Genomic DNA, 27,522 nt, shown 5'->3' with positions numbered 1-27,522 from the left:
GGTCGGCCGAACATGCTGAGCATGTTCGGCCGACCCGAACCCAGCTGAAGCAAGCCGATGTACAGCTGATTTCAGTCAGTGTAGGGCTGAAATCAGCCGTACAACACTGAAGTGAATAGCCAGACAGAGTTTGGCTCACTTCACTTCAGGTCGGTTCTTCACACGGCTGCCTTTGGCAGTTTTGTGAATAAACCTCTAAGAATTCATATCTGGATCAAACTTCATGGGTTCTCACCATTTCATTCCAAACAAGCTAACCAAAGTGATTCTCCCAGGAACCCCATCAGGGCTTCACCAGGCACAAGAGAGCTGCCACATTATAACATTTATTTGATTTAGTTGGAACTTCCAACCAAGGTTAAAATCCAGCATTCACCATCCTAATTCTAGATTGCGTTTTATACCTGACTTCATCCTCTCCCCTTTATCATGGCAAAGTCCCATAATTTCAGCAATATGTGCATGCAGGGGGGTGTAAAATTGAAAGCCCAGTTGCCATACAGCAGATGCAGTACAAATACACAAACATTGGACACAAAACTTGTTATGCTTTTACCATTCATCTTAACGGGGCTGCTTTAGGTGCATTAACCACATAAATCTAGCATGCAATTAAAAAAAACTGCACTGCGATACAATGCTGTAATCCAACTCCAATAAAAGAATATGGTTTTTTTCCTTGAGTTATAACACATTGCATTAAAAAAGACAAAACGCAAGTATGAATAGGTCTTTAGCAGGGTGTTAAACTTTGCAGGCTAAGGGTCTACATTTTTGGGCTACAATAATGATTTAAGTAAAGATCGGTTTCTTAATTCGTAGAAATTGCTATTCGTAGAATTTGCTTTCTGTGGTTATTTATGAGAAAAGGAAAACAACATGTGAAGGGTCTGTGCTTGGAGAACCATTAAACCATTAAATCAATGCATCTCTGTCAACAACAGAAAACCGGCATGTATCAGATATTTTCTTGCCCCAGACAAAATGTCTGCCTATGTATGGCAGCTACTCTGTCATTAGATGTAATCACTGTAGAGCCGGGATTGCCAACTGATAAGGTTTGTTTTCCAGCCTTAGATAGAGTTCCTCCAATGTTAATACTTTGTTAGTTAAAACAATAGCAAGACCCTTGGTCGCACCAGCTGAAAATGATATATTTGTAAATATTAGCTACTGATACTTCTGATTTTATTACTTAGAAACTGTTTTTAATTTAAAAGATTTTTTTCATATGTCTGTCTGGTTAAAAAAAAAAAAAAGACTATCCACAAATTAACTAAAAGTAACCTTTATTTACAAACAGAATATGTGAAGTCTACATTTAGGAAGAGTTTTCAACCTCATACGACTTTGCCTGATTGATTGTTATTTGCCCTCTGGCAACTTTTACTAAACATGCTGCTTTAATTTGGTCGCTTCCACTGATGTTTACAGCCAGATTTTTGTTTGTTGCAAAAGGTTGTTTATTTTGTTTGCCAGTCATTTAACATAACTCTGTACTGGCTACAACTCCATGTAGACTCCATGAAACTTATAAGAATTTGATAGCCTGATGTAATGGCTGAAGGTATACCCCCATCCTCTTTAATAAATGCTCATTTGTGTTCACAAGCATTCTTTGTTGATACCTGATAATGTTTCAGTTTCCAAGTGTGCTGAACTGGGTGCTGAGTTCCTTAAAAGTTTTAAGGACAACTCCCCATAACTTTGGTGGTAAGACAGGTAGGGATGCACTACAATGACATTTTGAGACCGAAACCGAAATAAAAAGTCAGGCCGAAACTGAAAATTACTTTTTTTTCCAACCTTTTAAAAAAAAATTAAATGATGTTTTAATTATTTTATTTATTTATTAATTTATATATTTGTTTTTTACTTTACTGTTAGGGGCTGCGGGGAATTATCAGGGGTCTAAGCAGACCTTTTAAAATAGAAAAAGAGATTGAGACACAGAGACGTAAATTTCTTTTTCTGCAGCCCTTTTCTGAATGAACAGGAAACCTCTATACTGAGAGCTCTTGTCCATTCATAAATTGAGGACATAGTATTAATTACTATGTCCACAATCATGAATGAATAGGAAGTGATGTAGAGCACTTCCTGTTCATTCATAACCGGGGACAGTAAGCAGTTATTTGCAAACAATCAGCGATCAGTTCACAGGAGGCCGAGCAGGGCAGTGCGGGAGGAGAGCTCAGCCTCCTGTGACAATTGACAGCTGTCTCCTTCCCGGACCACCCCACCCAGCTTCCTGACAGTTTCTCTCCTCCCCACAGGGCACCAGTCTGTGTCCCCTCCGATCCTCACTGCCTCTGCCGACACAGGTGGGGGAGAGCATCGGGGATCGGAGGCGACACAGACCAGCGCCCAGTGTGAAGGAAAGAAGCTAGGAGTGCACTGCATTTTTGGCCACATTTTGGGCTGTTTTGGCCATAGTACCGTTTTTGTCTGAAATGTTTCATCAGCCAAGATTTCTGTGCATCCCTAAATCCTTTTAAAAAAAAATTAAATGATGTTTTAATTATTTTATTTATTTATTAATTTATATATTTGTTTTTTACTTTACTGTTAGGGGCTGCGGGGAAATATCAGGGGTCTAAGCAGACCTTTTAAAATAGAAAAAGAGATTGAGACACAGAGACGTAAATTTCTTTTTCTGCAGCCCTTTTCTGAATGAACAGGAAACCTCTATACTGAGAGCTCTTGTCCATTCATAAATTGAGGACATAGTATTAATTACTATGTCCACAATCATGAATGAATAGGAAGTGATGTAGAGCACTTCCTGTTCATTCATAACCGGGGACAGTAAGCAGTTATTTGCAAACAATCAGCGATCAGTTCACAGGAGGCCGAGCAGGGCAGTGCGGGAGGAGAGCTCAGCCTCCTGTGACAATTGACAGCTGTCTCCTTCCCGGACCACCCCACCCAGCTTCCTGACAGTTTCTCTCCTCCCCACAGGGCACCAGTCTGTGTCCCCTCCGATCCTCACTGCCTCTGCCGACACAGGTGGGGGAGAGCATCGGGGATCGGAGGCGACACAGACCAGCGCCCAGTGTGAAGGAAAGAAGCTAGGAGTGCACTGCATTTTTGGCCACATTTTGGGCTGTTTTGGCCATAGTACCGTTTTTGTCTGAAATGTTTCATCAGCCAAGATTTCTGTGCATCCCTAAAGATAAGTATAAGCTACACTAATGTCTGTTGTGAAGATCCTCTGTCATGTAAATAACTCATTCATCGGGTTGATCTTCATTCATTTCTGCATCTCTATGTACTATGTGCTGGCCCCATAAAAAGTTATGAGGAAGTTTAAGGGCACAACAGAATTTTCAAGCTGCTGTTTAGCAAATCAAAGCTGAACACATTTTATTCCTCCTATATACCGCCTATTACTTAACCCACACCGTTGATGTCTGCTCTCTCAGTTAGCATTGTGTTATGCTTTTAAAACATAACTCTGGTTTGGTTTACCTAATGTATAGATGTACTATATTCTTTACCCAGCATGTGAAAAATGGGATAACCTTAGCAACCATACATATCAGAAAGGGCAGATATCAGATACAAAATTACATTGACAACAACCTGAGAAGTCAGACATTTCTATATGAAATGGATACTGATCTTTGTCTTCATTGACTAAATACTAAGTGAAGGATCCAGAATCTTCAAAAGGGTATTTTAGTTCTCAGTCTAATTTAACTAATTAGCAACTATTGGCTGGGTCACAATACACTCAAAGCAACAATGCTTCTTATTAGCTAAAGTCAGAGCTTAGCTCTAACTCAGTTACACTACTAAGCCCTAAAGCTGGCCATACACCTATAGAATATCTGCAGATTTTCTATGGTCAGATGGAAAAAGTGCAACAGATTCCTCCATCTACGCTAAACTATGTGGATGGAGGAATCTCCCACTGGACCACGCTTCAGTATCTTGCTAGTCGGCCCCGCTGGCTTTTAAAATATCTGAACAGTGCCTGCATCCAATCAGATTGTTCAGGTATTTTGAGAGTCAGCGGGGCCGACTAGCAAGATACTGAAGCTTGGCTCAGTAGAAAATTCCTCCATCCACACAGTTTAGCGTAGATGGAGGAACATGTTGCACTTGTTCCATCTGACCATAGAAAATCTGTAGATAATCTATAGGTGTATGGCCAGCTTTAACCAGGGATAGGCAAACTCAGTCCCTCCTGCTGTTGTGGAACTGCAAATCCTATGAGGCAATGTAAGATTCCCACAGCCACAGGCATGACTTCCAGAGACAGATGCATGATGGGATTTGTAGTTTTACCATAGCTGGAGGGCTGGAGTTTGCCCACCCTTGCTCTAAACATTGCAATAGAACTTAAAGGATTAAGTTGGCCATACACTGGTCAAATGTCAGCCAAGTCAGCCCCCTCAGGACCCTACATTCAACAAAAGTTGATTTTTCAATCAACTTTGGTTTAAGAAGCCAGTCTGAAAATTCTCAGTTAAGCAGTGACTGCAGCCAATATCCTTTTAAAAAAAAATTAAATGATGTTTTAATTATTTTATTTATTTATTAATTTATATATTTGTTTTTTACTTTACTGTTAGGGGCTGCGGGGAAATATCAGGGGTCTAAGCAGACCTTTTAAAATAGAAAAAGAGATTGAGACACAGAGACGTAAATTTCTTTTTCTGCAGCCCTTTTCTGAATGAACAGGAAACCTCTATACTGAGAGCTCTTGTCCATTCATAAATTGAGGACATAGTATTAATTACTATGTCCACAATCATGAATGAATAGGAAGTGATGTAGAGCACTTCCTGTTCATTCATAACCGGGGACAGTAAGCAGTTATTTGCAAACAATCAGCGATCAGTTCACAGGAGGCCGAGCAGGGCAGTGCGGGAGGAGAGCTCAGCCTCCTGTGACAATTGACAGCTGTCTCCTTCCCGGACCACCCCACCCAGCTTCCTGACAGTTTCTCTCCTCCCCACAGGGCACCAGTCTGTGTCCCCTCCGATCCTCACTGCCTCTGCCGACACAGGTGGGGGAGAGCATCGGGGATCGGAGGCGACACAGACCAGCGCCCAGTGTGAAGGAAAGAAGCTAGGAGTGCACTGCATTTTTGGCCACATTTTGGGCTGTTTTGGCCATAGTACCGTTTTTGTCTGAAATGTTTCATCAGCCAAGATTTCTGTGCATCCCTAAAGATAAGTATAAGCTACACTAATGTCTGTTGTGAAGATCCTCTGTCATGTAAATAACTCATTCATCGGGTTGATCTTCATTCATTTCTGCATCTCTATGTACTATGTGCTGGCCCCATAAAAAGTTATGAGGAAGTTTAAGGGCACAACAGAATTTTCAAGCTGCTGTTTAGCAAATCAAAGCTGAACACATTTTATTCCTCCTATATACCGCCTATTACTTAACCCACACCGTTGATGTCTGCTCTCTCAGTTAGCATTGTGTTATGCTTTTAAAACATAACTCTGGTTTGGTTTACCTAATGTATAGATGTACTATATTCTTTACCCAGCATGTGAAAAATGGGATAACCTTAGCAACCATACATATCAGAAAGGGCAGATATCAGATACAAAATTACATTGACAACAACCTGAGAAGTCAGACATTTCTATATGAAATGGATACTGATCTTTGTCTTCATTGACTAAATACTAAGTGAAGGATCCAGAATCTTCAAAAGGGTATTTTAGTTCTCAGTCTAATTTAACTAATTAGCAACTATTGGCTGGGTCACAATACACTCAAAGCAACAATGCTTCTTATTAGCTAAAGTCAGAGCTTAGCTCTAACTCAGTTACACTACTAAGCCCTAAAGCTGGCCATACACCTATAGAATATCTGCAGATTTTCTATGGTCAGATGGAAAAAGTGCAACAGATTCCTCCATCTACGCTAAACTATGTGGATGGAGGAATCTCCCACTGGACCACGCTTCAGTATCTTGCTAGTCGGCCCCGCTGGCTTTTAAAATATCTGAACAGTGCCTGCATCCAATCAGATTGTTCAGGTATTTTGAGAGTCAGCGGGGCCGACTAGCAAGATACTGAAGCTTGGCTCAGTAGAAAATTCCTCCATCCACACAGTTTAGCGTAGATGGAGGAACATGTTGCACTTGTTCCATCTGACCATAGAAAATCTGTAGATAATCTATAGGTGTATGGCCAGCTTTAACCAGGGATAGGCAAACTCAGTCCCTCCTGCTGTTGTGGAACTGCAAATCCTATGAGGCAATGTAAGATTCCCACAGCCACAGGCATGACTTCCAGAGACAGATGCATGATGGGATTTGTAGTTTTACCATAGCTGGAGGGCTGGAGTTTGCCCACCCTTGCTCTAAACATTGCAATAGAACTTAAAGGATTAAGTTGGCCATACACTGGTCAAATGTCAGCCAAGTCAGCCCCCTCAGGACCCTACATTCAACAAAAGTTGATTTTTCAATCAACTTTGGTTTAAGAAGCCAGTCTGAAAATTCTCAGTTAAGCAGTGACTGCAGCCAATAACCTGCAGTCACTATTCAGATATTCTGAAAGCAGCACAGCACTACTGTCAGAATACAATAGCCCAACGCAGAGGATTCCCTTATACATGCTGTTTAGTTTGAATAGGGGAATTGAGAGCCTCTTCTTGTTTAGCCCATGTCAGTGTGTAAACAGTATAAGTATTCCCTGTTCCCCCAACATTGTCCAAGCTCTTACCAGATATACATTATGTAATCAATAGGAAGCCTCACAGCCGTGGAAACACCCCTGGCCAGTCCCTCACTTTTGACTATCCACGGTAAAAGCCCTTTTATTCCAAAAAACAGGACATCAATTGTACATAATAGACACGCATAACAGAGACGGCCTTTCCATAGGAATAAACTGGATCTTTCTGCACATACATAAAAGAAAAAGGAGACCAGCCAGGAGAGTTTGCAGTGGCAGCTGTGCAGATCCTCACGGCACACAGTGTGAATCCAACAGAAACATGAAAAGGTGGGTAGTAGATTCATTTTTTACCCAAGAAAAAAAAAATTAAAAAAATTAGTTGTAAGCAGATGAGATAATTTTTGTACTGATTCTGGCAATTTGGAACAGCAAAATAAAACTGTACTATAAAATGTAGACCTCAAAAATATGACTGAGCAACAGCAATTCATTCTTTTTAGATGATGCAGAGACCCCACAGTAAAATTCCAAAGCAAATAAATAGATGTTTCTTGAATGTAATTGTTAAAGTCCACTGGGACACAGACTATATATATTAAAGTATTGACACAGCAATGTATTTATTTAACAAGCAGTAAAAAAAGCTTTTAAAAAAAGCCACTCCTGACCTATCTAGCTGCTTGTAACATGAAGTAATTTAATTTCTAACTGCTTAAATATACCCACTGCGTGTTTACATAAGAAGGCTGGCAGGTAAAGATTAATTTCTCCGTGGGGCCTATAGCTACAGAGGCGAATGGGGACTTTAAATTAGTTTTACTGCTTGTGTAGAATATGAAAATACTTTAATGTGCATAGCCTAGGTACAGGTTCACTTTAACCTTGATCTCTAACACATGTCTTGCTGATAAACATTTTTGCAACTGTTTGCTTAAAAAAGTTCTCACTTTCTTTTGGGCAGTTGGCTGTTGAGTCTTAAAGTGACATTAAACCCTCAGATTTTTTAACAAAAAACATTTTTAATCTGTATCTGTTCTCATGCTGGGCAGAACTTCTGTTTTGCAGCAGACTGCCTTGTCTCTGAAATGGATACATGGTGTCTGTGTGTAGGTTTGCAACCTGAGCCAGCACTACAGGAAGAGGTACTCAGCTGCAAAGGGAAGTTCTCCCCCAGCATGAGAAGACATGAGGATTTAAAAGGAAGAGCAGCAAAGAGAAGGGAAACTACCATGGATTACAGTAAGGCACACATTACAGTATTGGTTTATGTTAAAAAATCTGAGGGTTTAATGTCACTTTAAGGATGAGCTGCCAGCCCGATACGATAAGCCAATATATGCCACAGAAAAACAGCAATCATTGTGCTCCTGGTGGCTCAAACTAAATGACTAGATACTCTTGTATTCACAGGGCCATACTGTATCCATGTATCCTTCTTCATGCGTGTCAAACATTTCAACAAGGACATTCTCCTACTGAACTACAGCTCTGACTACCTGAATTACACACACACTTTATAAAATGTGTATTTCCCATTATCTAGTACACTGGCAAACCCTCCACACTAGAGTCTGTTAAAATTTAGCTGCTGAAGAATCAAATAAAATTTAGTTTTGTTTTTTACTAAGTCAGGACTATCCTGTAAGCCTTTTAGTAGTCTTGGCTGTAACTAAATCTCCTTCAAAAACAACCTTTTCAGTTCTCTGAAGAGCTATTACTCTTTTTGCCAGATCTCAAATCTTTCTATTTTTAGCTGAGTAAAATCTGATTATCTGAATTATCTGCAAAATAAAAGTGGTTTGTTTAGCACTATGTCTGCTCTGAAAACAGCAAAAGCCTCTAGTCCCAAATTGTCCATTACACAAAACAATATGTGGATGGTATTAAACATATTCTCTACGAATGAATGCAGTCTGCTTAGTAAAGTCACTTTAAGCAGGTAAGGTAAATTAAAGGCTTTTCCTGAAAGGAGCATAAACGTTCCACTGAAATGAATGGAAGCCGGGGTGGCACGGGAGGGAGGGCAGGGCACATCAGTGAGGATTTTCTGGAAGAGCCTCTGCAGAACCAAGGAGGCCCTCTATTCCTGTTGTGGTGACAACTTCAACTTTTGGATTTTCCTTCCCTGTCAGTCCCAATGAGAGTGTTCACTAGAACAAATAAAGAGAGTGCATTCCCCCCACTGCAATGCAGAATACCACCAGCTATAATGTACTATTGCTGGGATTTGTTGTAGTCCTCTATAGCTGGTGATATTCTGCATTGCGCTGTATAATGTACTATTGCTGGGATTTGTAGTCCTCTATAGCCGGTGCAATTCTGCATTCATTGCTGTATAATTTTACACTTTCCTTTTCACTATATTGCACACCACACTATTTTTTTCCACCGCTCCAAGCTTGCTCCTGTGATGGACTACAATCTCAATACAAACTAGTAGTCCCATCACTGGAGCCATTTTTAAATTTTTTTTTTATTGTTTATCCGATTAGTCGATTAATCGAACGTAATAATCGGCTAACTAATCGATTTTGAAAATAATCGTTAGCTGCAGCTCTAGTATTAAACATATTCTCTACGAATGAATGCAGTCTGCTTAGTAAAGTCACTTTAAGCAGGTAAGGTAAATTAAAGGCTTTTCCTGAAAGGAGCATAAACGTTCCACTGAAATGAATGGAAGCCGGGGTGGCACGGGAGGGAGGGCAGGGCACATCAGTGAGGATTTTCTGGAAGAGCCTCTGCAGAACCAAGGAGGCCCTCTATTCCTGTTGTGGTGACAACTTCAACTTTTGGATTTTCCTTCCCTGTCAGTCCCAATGAGAGTGTTCACTAGAACAAATAAAGAGAGTGCATTCCCCCCACTGGTGAAACAAAAAGTTAAAAAAAATAAAAACCTGACAGTGGTTCTAACCCCTAAATCATTAATTAAAAACTAAAAAAAACAAATTGTCTTTTTGGCACTTACAGCGGTCATATGACTTCTAAACAGGTGTTGTAAGCCAAAATGCTTGGGGCAGTACCAAGTAGTAGAAGTACCAAGACACTGCACATCAAATGTGTTTGAGACGTTGCTGTGATCCAACAATACCTAGTACAGTCTGCTTCTACAGAATGACATCAAAGCTCCCTGGAGGAGCCGCTGTCAATCATGCTGGTGCTGCTCCACGAGGCTACTGGAGCAAGCGTGCAATGTGTTTTTATTTGTATTTATTTATTACAGGTATTTACACAGCACCGAAAACTTACACAGCGCCTTACATACTACACATTTAGATCAGTCACTGCCCTCAAGAAGCTTGCTATACAAGGTCTCAATTGTACACATATCCAGGGCCAATTACCCTTCCAGCATGTCTTTGGAGTGTAGAAGGAAACCAGAGCATCCATAAGAAACCCACACAAGCACAGGGAGAACATGCAAACTCACTACATATAGGGGTCCAATAGTAATGTAGCAATGCATTTCAATGGGAATTTTTTTTTTTTTTAATATTCTGATATTCTTTATTGTCAGAATAAAGAAAAAAAATAAAGCAGTGTTTCTCTCCTGGCCAGCCGGGAGCGGGAGACTCCCAGAGCGCACGGTTGAGTTATTTTTTTCGGGGTTTTTTTTTTACGGCAGCAGAACCGCCGGACAATAGAAAACTGTTGGGCAGAGCTAGCTGACCGAGCAGAACAGCCAAACTGAATGCCGCTCAGCGGCATTCGGCTATTCTGCCTACCTTTCTCTGATTCCAGCCGACTGAACTATCTGGACTGGAGAGTACAGTAGATACAGCGGCGAATTGATATCTGCTGTACTCTCCCGTGCAGACCGGAACTATTACTTAATTGTCGTGCGCCGCGGCCCGATATTAATACGCCGGCCCGAAAGTGAGGTTCCACAGAGTGACATTATGAGGTTCCACAGGCTGAACCACAAATTCCCCCTCTAGTTCTCTCTAATGCAGATGGGCCGGTCTATGCAGACATGACGCCGCGACCCACTGCAGAGGGTGTCGCGACCCACTTTTGGGTCGCGACCCACGAGTTGAGAACCACTGGCTTAGTGAATAGACCCCATAGTGTCTTGACGGGATTCAAACGGGGGACCCCCAGTACTCCAAGGCAGAAGTGCTAACCACTAAGCCATTTGTATTTATTAGAATCTTTTTCGAACACCCTGACACCCTGGCATGTCATATGCATTTTAAGAAGGTGAATATTCTCTTTTTCATAAGTCCAGATGCATTTACAATTCTAATCAAGGAGTGGGGTGATGCTAGCTGTGGAGAAATGAGGAAGTACAGTGCTTTCCCCTCTGTGAAAACCTGGAGCATGGGCAAAGAAAGTGGCAATGCAAAAACTGAGGATCAGCTGGAATAGCGATGCCACTCTCAGTAGTTATATATATATATAGATATATATATATCTATATATATCTATATATATAATTTTAATCAAACACTGAGCACACATAGTTAAAGAAAGTATTTTTTGAGCACACAACAGAAATAAATTACCAACCATTTAAGACAGCTGCAATGTGCTGCACTTGCCAGCAGCAGTAATCAGTGATCTGAGTTCTGGGTCTTGTTAATTAAGGTTAAATTCTAGGAATTATGTGGTGGGCTGTGCAGCCTATGATAGTTCTTTAGGAAATGCTAGAAACAAAAATATTCATTCAGTAATTAGCAGAGTGCTTCATAGAACCTCCTTGTAAAGCTGCTTTTTGCAATGATGCAGGAGGGAGCTTGTTTCAATCCATTACCTTTTGTAGAAAATTTCCAGCTCTCCATTTCTTCCTGTTTTGTTAAACAAACAACTCACTAAACCAGCTCCAAGTATAGTGATAGAATATGCCATGCAGAACAAAAATATGTTAAATGCACCATAAATTGTTTACATTTAAAAAAATTGCAGGCTGCCTTACATAGTTTCTTAGGAGAGAAAAATGACTGCTCGCCATAATGTAGTCCACTTCAGCTACATACTGTAATACAGCTGATGCTCAGCATTTTGTCTCAGTATCTCCAATTCTGTGTCCTGAACTTCTTTAAAGAAAAACTCCAGGAAAGGTAAAAATTAACAGTTGAACTGCAAGGATTAACTGCTTGTTTTGGTCTAGGGTCTAGCATGCGGTTCCGCCCCCTCTTGCCCCACAAAAAAGTGATCCGGCCGCAGTGCGAGGCAGTGTGTTCTGGCCAAAATGGGGCCGGAACACACTGCATCTGGTGCGAACGGCCCTGAGTCAAAATCAAAATCTACAGTATTATATCAGGAATGTAGGGAAATGTAGATAAGTGCAATATGACTATAATGCTAGCACATAAAAGAATATACAGAGACCTCCTCAGTTAAAGTAAACCCATCACAAGCTTGGTCAACTCAAAGTGAGCATATAGTGAAAAAAAAATGCACAAACCGAGGTTATCTTCAGTAAAAAGATACAGGTCAAACAGAGCAGTAGACTCAGGAACACAAACAGCTGAAGTTCTATGCAAATCTAAAATGTTCCTTCAAATGTTGTAGGGGTAGCTGAGGTCAAAAATGGAAATGTTATATTTTGCAGCTTATGGGTCCTTAGATGAGGTGGCTGCATTTTTTTCTTTACTTTCCTTGTTGCTTTATTTCCTTGTTTCCTTTCTTTTCACTTGATAATATAAGCAAATAACACACTTCCTTTCTAGGATAGCTATGCTCAGTCTCACTACTGCATCTGTCGAGGAAGCCGTGGTTGTTACCAAAGCTGGGCTTTAAACATGTCTTCCTCTCTTCCTCTTCATCACATGGAGGGTGTGGGATGAGTAGTTTACAGAAGGAATATAGCATTGTTTGTACTTTCAGTGCAGCTTGCAGGAAGTGACAAGGACACTGCATTGCTGGCAAGATCAACAGGTGTTTTCTGTACTTGCTACAATTGTTCATAGCATGAAAAATTGTTGCAGCCACCACATCTAAAGACTGGTAAGCTTCAATATATCACATTTTTCTTCTTGGGTTTAGATGTCCTTTAAATTTGAGCCACACTTCTACCTCCAGAGCTTGTCTGTTAGCCATGGAAGCCACCCATGGCATTAAAGGGTCAATAGGAAGGTATAGGAAGTGGAACAAAGATGGAACAAAGTTAAACCTTTCAGGGAAAGCTGAGATTTGCACATAAATTCAGTTACTTATACTGTATCTCTAGACCTATTCATCCCATCGGCATGCATTTTTAGTCAAAGTAACCCCCGCTAATGGATGTTTGTTCAGAGATCCTTTCCCATTGCACTTTACTAAAAATTGTACTGTTGTACATAAATTGGGAGAGATGAACATTATTTGATGGAAGGGGTGTTTACCGACAACATATGTAGTAACACATTGAGATTAATCCCTCTACTAGTGCAACCTAGTTTTTGAAGTTCCTCTCTGTCTCTGGGAAGCAGAAAGAGGCAATACTACAATAAAATGTGCATCATGATTATCATGTTTGTTACTGTGTCATATGCCAAGACTCTTGGGGGATATGTTACAGCAGTGAACTGGAATCATTGAGATCTGTATACAGTCCTGTAGAGCTGCCTATGCCTGAGGCCAAGTAGTAATCATATAGTATAGCTATAGTACTATCTATATCCCCAACATAAATTACCTCTTGTGAAAGGATTGTTTGCCCTCAACTTGCTTCGCCTTATGTCAATTAATTTCTTCACTCCAGTATAATAAAAGTATTTCCACTTTTACATGCAAATTTGGATAACACCTACTATATATTTGTTACAGGATCCCCATTCACATAGTATAACTTTGAAAACAATATTTAAAAATTGCTTCTTACATTATTAAGGGCTTTATACTTGCTTTAAAAAATCCTACCTAGCCTCCCCCTAGGTAATGTTATGGAGGGAGCTGTAAAAAGTTATGTTTACACTAATAACCCTGTCTGTGAGTGGCGTCACAAGGGGGGTGTGGCTTGCACCACCGGGTGACTGACGGTCATTTTGGTGTCACCCCCACTGAAAAGTCGGGCACTCGGTCATGGACCAAGAGCCCGATAGTTAGACGAGAGAGGAGGGGACCCGGCAGCATACCTTATCCCGCTGGGAAAACGTCCCCTCCTCTCTTTGCCGGCGTCCATCACTGTGATGGCAGATTTCATAATCAGTTGTAAACTAGATTTGAACACTTACCAGTGGGATAGTTGTGCTGCCGGGTCCCCTCCTCTCTCGTGCAACTTTCTATCCTAACAAAGAGTTAAATACTGGAGCAGACCAAATCTGGAGCAGCTGTGAATGGCAACCAATCAGCATCCTCCTTTCATTTTTAAAGCTCAACTGAACAGACTGAAGGGAGAAGCTGATTGGTTGCAATGGGCAACTGCTCCAGATTTTGTCTGCTCCAGTTCTGATAAATCCCCCCCATTGCATGTTAATAAGTGGAGGATCACTCTGTTTCTCAGGTTGTCCCTCTACTTTCACTTTTAAACTGCTCATGGAAACTTGGAATCTGCATGAAGGCCTTCACCAAGGAGACATCTAAAGGGTAAGAAATACATTTAAAAAAAGTAGAAATACACATTAAAGTGTATTCCCACTTTGCAGCCAAATATATATAACATCTAATCTATATTAGTTACATGTTCTCATTCGCATAGCATAACTTAAAAATATTGAAATTGTTTCTTATCTTTTTATTTGCTGAGAAATCCTATATAAATCTTACTTAACTTTCCCATTCTATAGGAGGGGAATGGAGAGCCATGTTCATAATAATAAACCCTACTTGTACTGTGGTGGCAAATCTTATCAGCAATGCGCACACTGTCTGTCCTAAGAAATAGTTAAAGTTACCAGGGCCTAGATGTTATATTGCATCTTAATGCACTTTAAAAAAAATGTTTTTTAGCTATGCTGTGTGAATGGGAACACAAAACAAACATAAAGGGGGGGGGGGGTTCTCAAATTTGACTAAAAAGGGGGAAATACACTTTAGTAGGCTCCGTTGTAAATCTCTAAACATCAGTTTTGGCACCTAATAGGCTAAATAACCTCCTTGCTTACAATAAGGGGGGTATTTATAAATGCTTTCCCATATGATTCACACAACGTTTATCCAGGATTCACACATTTTTCCAATTGAATTTAGTTAGAACAATGTGTAAATCTTGGTTAAACGTTGTATGATTCTTCTGTGAAATCATTTATAAATAGACCCCTTAAAGTGTATGTTGATCTGCCAGAAATGCACAATAAACTTGTTTGCTTAATCCCGTTGGTCTTTTTAATTTACCATTGAAAGCATCTGAACACTTCCCATGTTATCACCTAGTTTTTATCTTGGTCTAAAGAATGATTAGTCTTTATGTTGAAAAGATTTGAGGGCAGGAGGGGTTGAGTAGTTTAGCCAAAGATGATGGACAGGGTTGACACCACTCAGTTCACATAAATACTGTTTTTGTCAGCCCACAACAGGGCTTAGGCCTCATTCACACTGTTTATAGAGTCGGCACGTACAGATCCGTGTGGCGTGCACGGCCGTATCAGGCCGTTCCCAGGAAGGACAGGTGCTGCATCTGATTGTACGCAGCAGCCTATTCTTCTCTATGGGAGTATGCGGCCATACGCTTACACGAGCTGCACATCCGTGCGGGTGTCTGTACACGTACGCAGACAGGATGGATGCAGTTCGGGTGAGCGTACGGCGGCGTACAGTCACGTATTCCCATAGAGAAGAACAGGCTGCTGTGTACAATCCCACTTCCTGGGAACAGCCCGATACGGCCGTCCATGCCGTACGGATCTGTACGGGCCGACACTTAGCTGTGTGAATGAGGCCTAAAAGTGCATTTCTGGCAAATCAACAGGCATTTTTTTATTCTTGCAGGGTCTTTTTTTTTTTCTTGATAAATGCATTAAACCATCCTCAAATGTGGCAATTTGTCAATTTCAACCACTTTCCATCTACTGGAATTGCAAATATGATTGCAAGTAATAATCAGAACAATCCACCACCTACGGGTTTAACCTACCTCCATCTGCTCAAATATAAAGCTAAAACTGGTCTATACAATAGCTTCAATACAGTTTATTAAAAATAGAAAAAAAATGGCAAAATCTTCAAAAGTCATTTTGATTTTTTCACTGGGTTCTTTTGGGTCAATTTCGATCCCAATCACCTTATGGTTTGTAAACACCACCATTTTATGTTGTCCACTGCTTGCCGTTTTAACACAAAATGAAATTAAAAGTTTGGTTGCTCTATCAAATTGCCTCAAGTATAGCCAGGTGAAGAGTATTCTTATTACTAGTGTTGGATGAATTTCCAGTGTAGAAACTGATTATATAACATATATTTATGATTTATATTGAAAATGTTTCTGCCATTAGATGCTAAGTTTTAAATAATATTTCTTTAACTTTAATGTTAAAATTTTAGAAAAAGCAAGACTAATGAAATTATTTTTTAAATGTTAAAAAGAAAAAAAAATAAGAAATCCTTTAATATAGGAATTAATCTCACAACCTGTTCCTAAATAAACTATATGCCATACAGCTATGCCCAATTTTGGAGGCATTGAAAGATACAAGTATTACTTTATATATGAAAGATGGCAAAGCCGGTTCTATTACAGCCAATAAATACTAGCACTTTTTGAAAGTGAGTGCATTAACCGTAGAGTTTTCATGTAACACTTCATACAATCAGTTGCATGTTATTCTTAGGACTATAATATAGGTGACTGCGTACAAAAGCATTTTACAATAAGCATACAGAACACTGAAATCAGTGTCAGCTTGCCAAGTATTGTTATGTCATCTTCTACTTGTAACTCTGTTAAAATATATTGAACGTTGAGCTATTTTAAGGCCCAATGTAGCAAGACATAATTAGGAGGCAATAAAGTGAAAGTACACACTTATGAACTAAGTTTCAACCTTAAGGGAAAGGAGGGAAATGTTTCATCTAAAAGTAGCTACATGTTGTAATGATATGTTTGCAAGGTAAAAGGAGTAACATGGTGTAATATCTAGTGACTGACATCTAATAGCTTAAGTGAAGATGCATTCAGATCACAGGCATTCCAGTGTTACAGTATTTGAGAAGGACCATACCAAAAGGTACTTCTATTCTACAATATGATATCACTCTAATTGGAAAGGGAATGCACTATAAAATCAATTCATTGTTAAAGGGAATTTCCATGCAAATGAAAACTGAATCATTAGATCTTTTAATTCAGAAATACAAAATGTTTTCCCATATAATGATCCGCCTTGAACAATAGTGGGATTCTCTTTCCTAAAATAAACTTCTTTAGGTGTCCATAGACATTAAAAAATTATATTCTAATTTGACTTTTTGTAGGCATTGATGTGCCTTATGTGACCTGCACACTTTCAGGACCTATCCCAGTTTGGCTTACTCTTTTAGTGCATATGCCATGAAAACTGAACTAAACCCTCCTATCCTTTACAGTCGAAAATGGCACCATTTTACCCTACCTGGATCTGCAGTTGTCCAGATGCAGCAGATGTGATCACCTATGATGCCAGCCAGTAGGGAGCTTGAAGGTTCAGTAAAGAGCTGATATAAGCACATTAAACTGTGACAGGTATAACGAGAAGCATGCACTGAATGTAAATGTTTTGGGAAAGAAAATATCCCCCACACCATGACACCACCAACACCAGCCTGAACCGTTGATACAAGGCAGGATGGATCCATACTTTTAATGTGTTTTTGCCAAATTCTGACCCTACCATCTGAATGTCGCAGCTGAAATCGAGACTCATCAGACCAGGCAACATTTTTCCAATCTTTTATTGTCCAATTTTGGTGAGCCTGTGTGAATTGTAGCCTCCCAAACAGGGACATGACCCACAATTAAATCCTTTTAAACCTTCCTAATTTTATCCAAATTAAAATAAAAAAAGTTAAGAATAGAGTTTACCTTTAAATTGGCTCCTGTCTAAATCGGCCCTGCATGTATGCATATGACATAAGGATCTTAGATTGTAAGCAGCTTGAGGGCAGGGACTGATGTGAATGTGCAGTATGTACAGCGCTGCACAAATTGTCAATATAAATACCTGTAAAAAATAAATAAATAAATTACGCATAGACCAACTTGTGCTAAACACCAATAGCTGTATGATCTCAGGGGAAATAGCAATTTGCTTAAAATTTTATTTTTATTACTTATCTCCTTCAGTGGAATATCCTCTGCCTCTCTCTCTCTCTCTCCCTCCCAAATAAACCCTGTCACCTGGACAGGAAGCGTATGGGAAATTAGAGTTAGAACACAGGTAGAAGAAAAAACACTTGTTACCCTTCTTCATTCTATCCAAAACTAAAATTGAGTAGCACTTCTATTGTATGCCTAGACAGAAAAATAAAAATCACTACATCTCTGCCATACGTCCACATTTCCCCAGGGTTTGCCTCTTTAAAAGAAAAATACCTGAAGCTCCCACCAGGATCCAAAGCCCAATGACCTCTTAGCTTCATGTACAGAGGTGACAACTTTGCATTTGCTGCTCTGAAATCACAGGCAGTGTTGTCAGCCCCGCCCAGTTCTCTTCTAGATTACAGAACGTCCCCACTTTACATTATTGAGCTTGAAAGGAGGTGTTTAAAGATCCTTAGCTTGCACAATGCAGATGATTGACTTCTAAAGTGGATGTCAAGTCTGCAAGGAAACTGGGTCACCTATATTGCTGCCCACCCAGCTACCTAGCTAGACTTTTGACTCTAGAAAACAATGCTCAAATAAAAGTCAATAAGCCATCAGAACAGCAGGTGAACAACATTTCAAGGTCACTTTATTTCTTCTTATCATTCTAATCAAGATATTCAGTCCATTTTCCATAAATGTCATGCCAAATGTTACAGCTTTATTTATTCTTCTGGAAAGTGAAAACCAGAAGCTGAGATACATTTGTGCTCCCAACCTCAAGGTGAACAAAAAAGTATGTTTTCATTGTTGCCAATGCAAAGTTCACATAGTTTCTATGTGCTTGTCATTTGGGGGCATATTTATAAAGCAGTGAATGTGACATTCACAAAACATTCACCGTTAGTCATTTAAAACACATGCACCAAGAAGAGTCACCTGGCCTCAAATTACTTACAATCTAAGGTCCTGATGTCACATGCATACATACAGGGCAGATTTTGACAGGAGCCAATTAACCTTCTACCATGTCTTTGGAGTGTGGGAGGAAACCCACACAAGCACAGGGAGAACATGCAAACTCTGTGTGGATAGTGTTCTGTCAGTTTGAACTGGGGACCCCCCAGGGCTGCAAGGCAGCATTGCTATCCACTAAGCCACTGTGGGTTTTTTTTGTTTTGTTTCTTGGTACCGATCAGATGATCTTATTTAAGTCAACCAGCTGTAAATTGAAAACCATTATATGAGATACACAACTGATTTATTTAATTGAAAGCCACTGCACAATGTCCAAAGAGTGTCTGCCTGGGTGCACTGCAGCAAAGTTACATCAGTAGTAGAAAGTAGAAGAGGTATTTACAAGTCTTGAGCAGGACTGTATGTCCAGACAGAAGGAGTTTATGCTGACCAGGTTTCGATGAATTGCAGTCTATTACAGTCTTTGTCACAGCAATGAGACAAATGAAAGTGAAAACATATGTACTCCTAAATCGCAATCCCAAAACACTCACTAAGCAATGGCATCACACGGTGCACAAACTAGACTGAAATTAGATTAGAGAGAGAACTATGATGTGGAGGTCACAATATTTTAGTTGATATATCATTGATGTAACACCTGCATCCAATGGGTGTCAATGAACATAATTCCTGAGACTAATGAAGGTCCCTCCTGGTGACCCAGATCTCTTCTGACCACATTATGGTATACTGTAATCCCCTTGTACCCATCCAGTTAAAACAATAGTGCCATGACACTTCGAGACATCTTTGCAAGGTAGGTTTGCAGCTAAACCTGCTAAAATCTAATTATCGCTCCCTTTTGTTCACCTTTCTATAATCAAGTCCAGATTTGTAGATTCACATCTGATAAACAGTCAGTCTGCCTGCAGCTAGCATACTTAAAGTGTATTTCCACTTTAGCAGCAAAATAGGATAAGACCTATTTTATATGTTTTATATGGTCCCGTACACAGTGCAAAAAAATAAATTTGCTGCTTACATTTTGAAGTGCTTTCTACTTGCTTAAAAATCTTACCTAGCTTCCCCCCTATGTAATGGCAGGGAGGGGGATGTGGGAAGTTATGTTTGCTTTAGTTAATCCTGTCTGTAATGTGATGGCAGTCTTAATTATCAGTTGTAAACTAGATGTGAACACTGTCTGTCCTAACAAAGGGTTAAAGACTTGGAAAAATTGTATGTAAATGAGGAGAAGCTCAGTCTGACCCTCTAGTTTCACTTTCAAACTGCTCAGAGTAGCTTGGAATCTTCACAAAGGCCTTCACCAAAGACAAACCCAAATGGTAAGAAATAGATTTAAAAAAAATATTTCTAGGTATCCTGTGTGAATGGGGACACCTAACAAACTTATAGTGGAGTTTTCTCAAATTTAACTGCAAAAGTGGAACTACACTTTAAGCTGGTTATTCACTAATCATTTTCCAGACTGCACAAAAAATCAGAAATGCGAATATCAAACAGATTCCTTCATCCACGTTAAACAGCGTGGACAGACCCCCTCGGCGGTTATTGTATTCTAACAGCCCGCGCCCAATGCTGTCTGAATACAAGACTCTTTCGATGAAAGTCAATTATCAACTTTTGTAGACCCGGCAGGTTTACTCACTTGTAGAGTTTTGGACAATACCATTGAATCGTCTGAAATTCTAAAAGTGTTGTAAAGGACCCTCAATTTGTTGAAATCACTGCCTTTTTAGTACATGTATTCCTCAGCAAACATAGTATACAGGGCCATGGGGATTGTTAGAGACTATCCCCATAGCCCAACATTACATAGTAATTCCGGAACTAAGTAATCTAGAAGTGTAAGCTATTACATTTCAGCAATAAAGTACAATGTTTTTGCTGAGTCTGTCACTGTCCAGTTTAAACCCAAACTCCAGGCTTTTATAAAAAAATAACATTTTGGGAGTTATTAGCTTATTAAAAAGCATTCAATATACAGATTGAAATGCAATGGGTTCAATCATACCTTCAAGCAGGCCCTGCAAAAGAAGAGGGTTTATACCAGAGGTAGCCAAACTTTGGCACTCCAGTTGTGATGAAACTACAAATGCCATCATGCATCTGCCTGTGAAAATCATGCCTGTGGCTATCAGAGTCTTGTCTCTGTCCATTTGACACACTTTTTTGTGTGTCAGATGCCTGGTCCCATGCTGCCCAATACTCTCAAGGCACAACCATGCTAATTAATTTTCTCCAGTGTCCAGCAACAAATCAGTGCTCAGGGCCCACAGATCTATACAATATTGATGCTTCAATATTGATGGAAAATGTAAGTGATATTAAAGACAAAAGAGTTTTAACCTATTTCTAATGCTGAATAAATCACTTACAATGGATTCTGCTCCTTGCTGTTTAAAAGTTTTAGCTTCCTGCAGAATCAGCTGGTCTCCTGAGCACTGGCCCCAATATCCTGTTTGAGGGTGGCTCTTTTCTCTTGCAGGGTCCTATGAAGCAACCCGTGTATGTGCTAGCAAGCTGTGTGTGTCTCCGCAAGCACACAGGCAAAGCAAGGCAAAACGCTCCACTGCTCCTCATCCCTGCTTCCTTCTCCCAGCTAGTAGGTGGACATCTGTTGGAGAATGTTCTATCTCTTGTGATCTTGTACTGGACAGGAAGTTCAGGGAAGTGGTGCTGAGAGAGTTGGATCTGTTGACAATAATGATGACTGCAAGTGCTTGGGGACAAATGTAAATAAATAATTTGCTAGGCAATGTATTTTTATTTGATTCTTAATACTCTGTGGAGTTAGCCATTAGGGTCTTCTCAGATTGCACTTCAGGTTCTAATTATTAAAACATTGTCAGGGTTATTCACTAAAGGGTGAAGAGTTTGGAGAAGGCAGGAGAAATGAACAATCTAAGCCAAAATAGCTGATTTGGAAAAATTCTCCAATTCAACTCACTTTCCAGTTCAACTATGTTGTCCTAAATTGTTCACTTCTTCTGCCTTCCCCAAACCCTTCACCCTTTTGTGAATGGCCCTGTAAATCTCATAGGATGAATGCTGTGATTTCTCATCAACTGGCTTTACCAACTAGCATTCTGAGCTTGTTTAAACCTAAAATCTAGGGTTAAGCAAATATTGTCTAATTACAAGAGCCATGTATATGCTCATTGCATTTCTTGCTGTGCTTTCTGTATTTTCTCCAGATCTGTGCAGTAATCCAATGTGAAACTTTACCTCTGCAGAAGAGCTTCCTGTAATAAAGACCAGTCACTTATGCTCTCTCTCCTGGTGCAGGATGACTGGTCTTGTATCTGCCCCTTTCTGTAGTTTTCTGCAGATAACCTCTAGTGGGTGAGGCATGATGGGTCCCTCCCACAACTCTGCTCTCTGCACATGCTATGTACAGCACAGTGATAATGTCGCTCCTACATTTATAAGGCGCTACCTGAGTTTTATAAAGGCATTTGGTGCACACAAACAGGATTCTTATACTGTCTAGCTATTGAGGAAGTATTTATTGAAATATTTTGTTCCTGGATATCATCTTTAACAGTACAGTGCAAAGCTAATAATAATGTACATAAACTTACATTTGTGTTCTTGGAGAGCAATCAGAATCTTGAACAAAATAGACAGGTGGGCCTGATTTACTCAAGTGTGAAATACAGTCAAGTATAGTCAAGTAAAGTGATCCCGGGCCAGATGTATTAAGGTGGAAAGTGAGCGGAAGTTAACTTGCATTCTCTTCAAACTGACAATCACATGAAGTTATATGTGGAAAGAATAAAATAAGAGCTTTTTCACTTTAGTTTAAAACATGCAGCTTGCCATTGCTGACCTCTCCTTGTAAAAATGCTAGTTAATGCAGTCCAATGAGATTTGAAAATTACAGTTACATGGCTTAAAATAAAGACCCTTGTCCTGTCTTGTGTTAAAGCCTATCTCTGGGGAAATCACAAAACTTCCCTTGCAGTGGGGCTGCATCTGAGTTGCAAGGGTTAAATGCTCATTTAGGGGTATGGGAGGGCTGGACAAATCCCAGGAGCCAGGTAGCCAATGCGCCTTAAAAATCACAGCTGGCTCCTAACTTTTGAGGTTTCCTCTAGTTGTTGTCAATGGAGCTGGCTCCTAAAAGAAATGCCGCTGGCTCTTGGAATGGACAGACTGGCTACTGAATTTCATATTATTTTGTCAATACCCTAGTCTTGGGTATATGTGAAAAGTGCTCACCTCATCTCCCCTATGCTCTGGATTGTCCCTCTAAGTTGTCATGTATAATGCAGGGCTATGGGCTCTGCACTGTACTTGATTATGTCAGCGGACATAATCAGTAGGGGGGAGGCTGCAGGTACCAGTCTTGTAGCCTGCAGGAGAGGGCTCAAATAAGTTAAAGTCCTTTTTCCAAGTACCCTAGACCTAAACAGGCATTAAACCCTTGCAGTGCAGCGGCAGCGCACCGCAAGGGGAGTTTTTGTGACTTTTTTGTGACTTGAGCCTAATGTGTGATAAGATCACCAGCAATGTGTCTTGAGGTTCCTCATTGCTGAACAGTATGTTCCCTTTAGGAATTGGCAGAATTATAGTTTTAACAAGTACAAATGTTACCTTACTAGCACAGTTTTATTTACATTCGGTATTTTCAGCATGCAGAGACCTATGTCAGTAGTCCCAACTTCAGTTGCCAGGAACCACTATTACCGTAATACAAGCTTAGGCAATAAAGTCTGTAATTTCTGCAAGCTTAGCTCTATAGAAAGTGCATAGCGCACCGTGTAATCTGGCAAAATACATACTCGGGAAAAGGCGCAATGTCCTGCAATGCATGCAAACCATTTATTATATACTCTCATTGTGAAGGCACACTGCTCCTATCTGTGCTATGACAGCCTAGACAAAAATGCAAACAATGTATAGTTCTGCTCAGTAAGCTTTTCTTCACCCTATCTTCCAACATCTTTTTTTTCTATAACAGTACCCTCTGTGACAACTGTAAAAGCTTTAGTTTAACAAGTACCCTCCGTCAGCATATTTGATGTTATTTTAATACTGTTCCCTTATTATACATCACATAAAACTCTCATCTGATTACAAGTGTCTTATGAATTTCCAGAGTCACCAATACGTAAGTCTATTTTGTGATGAAGCTGCACCGCCTGTGCTGTCTCAGCATCAGCTGATTAAATCCAAGTCACATGACTGCCCATAGCAATCAATACAGTCAGCCGCTTGCATGTCGTTAAACTTCCTCTCTTCATCTTTTATCACAGCAGAGCTATTTCGTGGAGACAGTGGCCATTGTCATAGCAGACAGGGTGCTGAAACCAGCCAGAGAACTTGACTCCGCATAGTTTACTGCTGTACCTATTTCTGATGACTTATATAACACCTTTTATTAGTTAAAAATAAGTTGATTCATTGGTCATACAAATACAATATTAGCAAGGATGCATACATTTTATATAAAGTATTTAATAACTATCTCACAGCAATGTCAGCGTCTCTATTGCATTCAATCTCAACGTTGCTGTATTATTCAGGATTAGTAAATGATCGCTTCTTGAGAGGTTTGGGAATTAATTATTTCACACGTCCAGTATAATATACCAGTAATTTGCTGCTAAAAAATTCTTAACTGAAGACCTTCGTCACAAGGGTTGCCTCTGTCCTCTGAGGCTTTTGTTAATGTCTATTTTAGCATTTTTTACTCTGGATTTATAACTGTGGGTACCCTCTAACACAAAATAAAATCAAGTCATTAAACCCATCATTATATAGTCCTGAAATGGAATTCCTTCTCAAGTAAAAATTTAAAAAAAAAACTCCCTAGATAAACAATTATTTTAAGATCTTGAAATTTTGTTTTTTATATCGGTCTTCTGTGGAACAGACTTGTCCTACGACCTGTGGAGACGTTCTTCCTGAAAAGAATCAGTGTATTGAAATCATCCTATCACTGCTACGGATGCAGCTTATATAGAGACCCAGCAAAGCAAACAGCTTAAAGGTATATTGTGCTACAAAAACTTTATTTACACCAATCTCCAGATTGTAATCTCTGATCTTTATCACAGGCTAGTACTGTCATGACTGAGCTCATCAAATAGACATATATGATTTACATTAGGGCTAAAGAAGTATATTTGTACCAAAATTCTCAACAACTTCCTACATCACAGCCCTGGATCCCCCATAAATTGCAGGTCAGAATGAAACCATTTATATGTAATTAAAGAACAAAAACCTAGGAACATTACAAAGTGCGAAGGCATACAATTGTCTTATAGATATTAAATTGGAACAGAACTATTAAAATATACATTCAAATTATTATTATTTTTTTTTTTTAAATGTAGTTTACACTTTGATAAAATGGATGCCTAATATTTTTGATAAATAAACCCCAGAGAGTTATTATTATAATAATAATAATACGTATTATTATTAATAATAATAATAGTAGTAGAAAAAAGTATATAAAAATACTATTATCATTAGTAGTAGTATTATTGTTATTATTATTATCAATAACTGTATAAAAACACCTAATGATAATAATAATAATATAAAAATACACTTTTTTTGTTAACATCTTTGTGAAATGTGGCTTACCATTTAATAAACAGAAGTAAAATATTTGTGATAAACAGACCCCAGAGGACTAGTAATAATAATAACATTAATAATAGCATCCATAGTAACTATCACAAAATAATAATGATAATAAAAATAACAACAACAACAAAAACAGCACAATGTTTTCCCAGGACACATGATGGCACGTACATAAAACATACTTTTGCAATTATAAAAAGAATGTAAGCCACCAGATGGTATATAGAGAAACGTGCCTGTTACACTTATTAAACAGAACATTTAAACCTTCTGAGACCACCACCAGCAAATAATAGTCTGGCACTTACCAGACACACACAAGAAATACATGGATTGTCAGTGATGAATGGAATTTGAAGAGCTTCTCCTTCGTTTTCACAATTGGCCACAGTGCCTTGCAGAAGAAACCAAAATGATAGGCATTACTACAAGACTACACTGACGGACCCTACAATCCCTGGAAAACTGAGATTTTAGCCTAGCATGGGGGACATCAGGGATGGCAATCGGGATCTCTCACCAGACAGACCAGGATGACACTTTATATGTACAAAGCTCAGGTTTTACAGCACATGTGATTGTTTATGTGAAACCTGAAGACAGAGTTAACAGTCTAGAATTCTACAACAGTGAATCAGCCTCCACTTTAACACTCCTTCTCCAAAACTCATATAGTTTAACCAGTTTTTAATAAAATGAGCTAGGACTTAACATTAGACATTGATATATGACCCAGTGAGCAGTAGATCCTGTAATCATTTTTATAGATTGCTTTCAGCACTTTGCAACCCAAGAGGCGCCCACAACTCACTGTGCCAAGCTGACTGATCTACAGCAACTTTCAATGATTTAAAAAACACAGTATAAAGGGAACCTTGTCTAGTTATTACATGTTTGCTCTCATATATCTTTAAACAGACATTTGATGTAGATAGGAAGAGATAGGGTCTTTCGGGCAAAGGTGATCTCCTAACATGAGCCTGTGTTATCTGTCACCATTTACACTCCATCAGTAGCTCATTTTTCAAAAGGTTGTACACTTAACATGCTCCCTATTCCTCCTCCCTTACGCTATGATCACCTTAGTATTTATCTAGGTTTGAAATCATTTTATTTTTTTTTTGTGAAACTGAACACTGCTTGCCTTTAATAGACTTCAAGTTTAAAGTTATTTTTGTGCTCTTCTGTTTTAATGTACCAGGTGTCACTAAAATATGTCCTTCCAGTGATGGGAGCCCTCACCTGCCTGCTGCAAACATGTAATTACATCCAGCAGCAGTGCCACTACTTTTATGTATAAGGTAGCCCCCATCAATTCAATAAAAAGCAATCTGATGAGTAAATCTGAGCAGCGGAGAGAGGGGTAGCGCTTGGCTGTACATTATTGCACTAGTCAAACACCTGCTTAGTGCTTCCAATATCCAGGCAGATTGAAGCAAGCCATCCTGCAGAATAGGGCAATGTGCAAACTCAAGATAACTGCAAGAGTACTCCGATCTCCACTGCAATTAACTCTTACATCATCTATGGGGGAGCCCAGCACAAGAAGAAGACATGGCAGCTTTATTTCAAACTCAATAACTACTTATAGATAAGTGCTTCATAGTGCACCAAGTGCATATAGGGATCTATAATAGCAGGGGCTGCATTGTAATAGATGAAACAGACTATGCTGGCTTTTTCACTATATAATATAGAAATACATCTATATACATCTTCTTTCCTGTGTGTGCACTAGCATGCCATCTAGTTTCAGTTTTCTCCATGTTGATCCATACCTGTCAAGAATGAGGATCCCAAAGACATTTTCATGAAGGTGGTGAAGATAAAAATCCATGGTGTGATGGAGATAATCCCGGGAGAAGTGGCACACATTGGCAGGGACAAGTCCATGGTCCCAGTAGATGCAGCAGCGATCGTTGTCAGCACCGTGCGATCGTCCTCCTGTACTATGCCTAGGATCGTAGAGCGCTGCTGCTGCTGTAGCGCACTGAGGACACGGGGTGATCAGAGGAGGGTCCCTCTGCTGGTGCTGCTGTTGGATAGACTGCTGCTACTATTACTCTTTTGGTTGGCTTCCGTTTCCTTTATTTTCTTCCTCAGCTCCCCTCCTCCTGTGTTTTTTTTTTTTTTTTTTTCTCGTGT

The 27,522-nt window shown here is 39.6% G+C and overlaps 1 protein-coding gene across 1 annotated transcript in view; it reads right to left on the bottom strand.

The window, feature by feature from the left end:
* BMPER (BMP binding endothelial regulator) overlaps positions 1–27,270 on the bottom strand; it is a 229,496-nt gene extending 202,226 nt beyond the window's left edge. Inside the window, exons 1-2 of the mRNA XM_018571321.1 lie at positions 27,156–27,270; positions 25,686–25,771 (exon numbers count right to left, since the gene is read on the bottom strand). Coding sequence (XP_018426823.1) covers positions 25,686–25,771; positions 27,156–27,270 — 201 coding nt within the window. The remainder of the gene's footprint in view (positions 1–25,685; positions 25,772–27,155) is intronic.
* Positions 27,271–27,522: the final 252 nt, after the last annotated feature.

Source organism: Nanorana parkeri, unplaced genomic scaffold, assembly GCF_000935625.1.
Source record: "Nanorana parkeri isolate BGI_ZX_2015 unplaced genomic scaffold, ASM93562v1 scaffold41, whole genome shotgun sequence".
NCBI lineage: Eukaryota > Metazoa > Chordata > Amphibia > Anura > Dicroglossidae > Nanorana > Nanorana parkeri.
The sequence above is the reverse complement of the archived record's forward strand: the minus strand, read 5'-3'. Positions and strand labels throughout refer to the sequence as shown.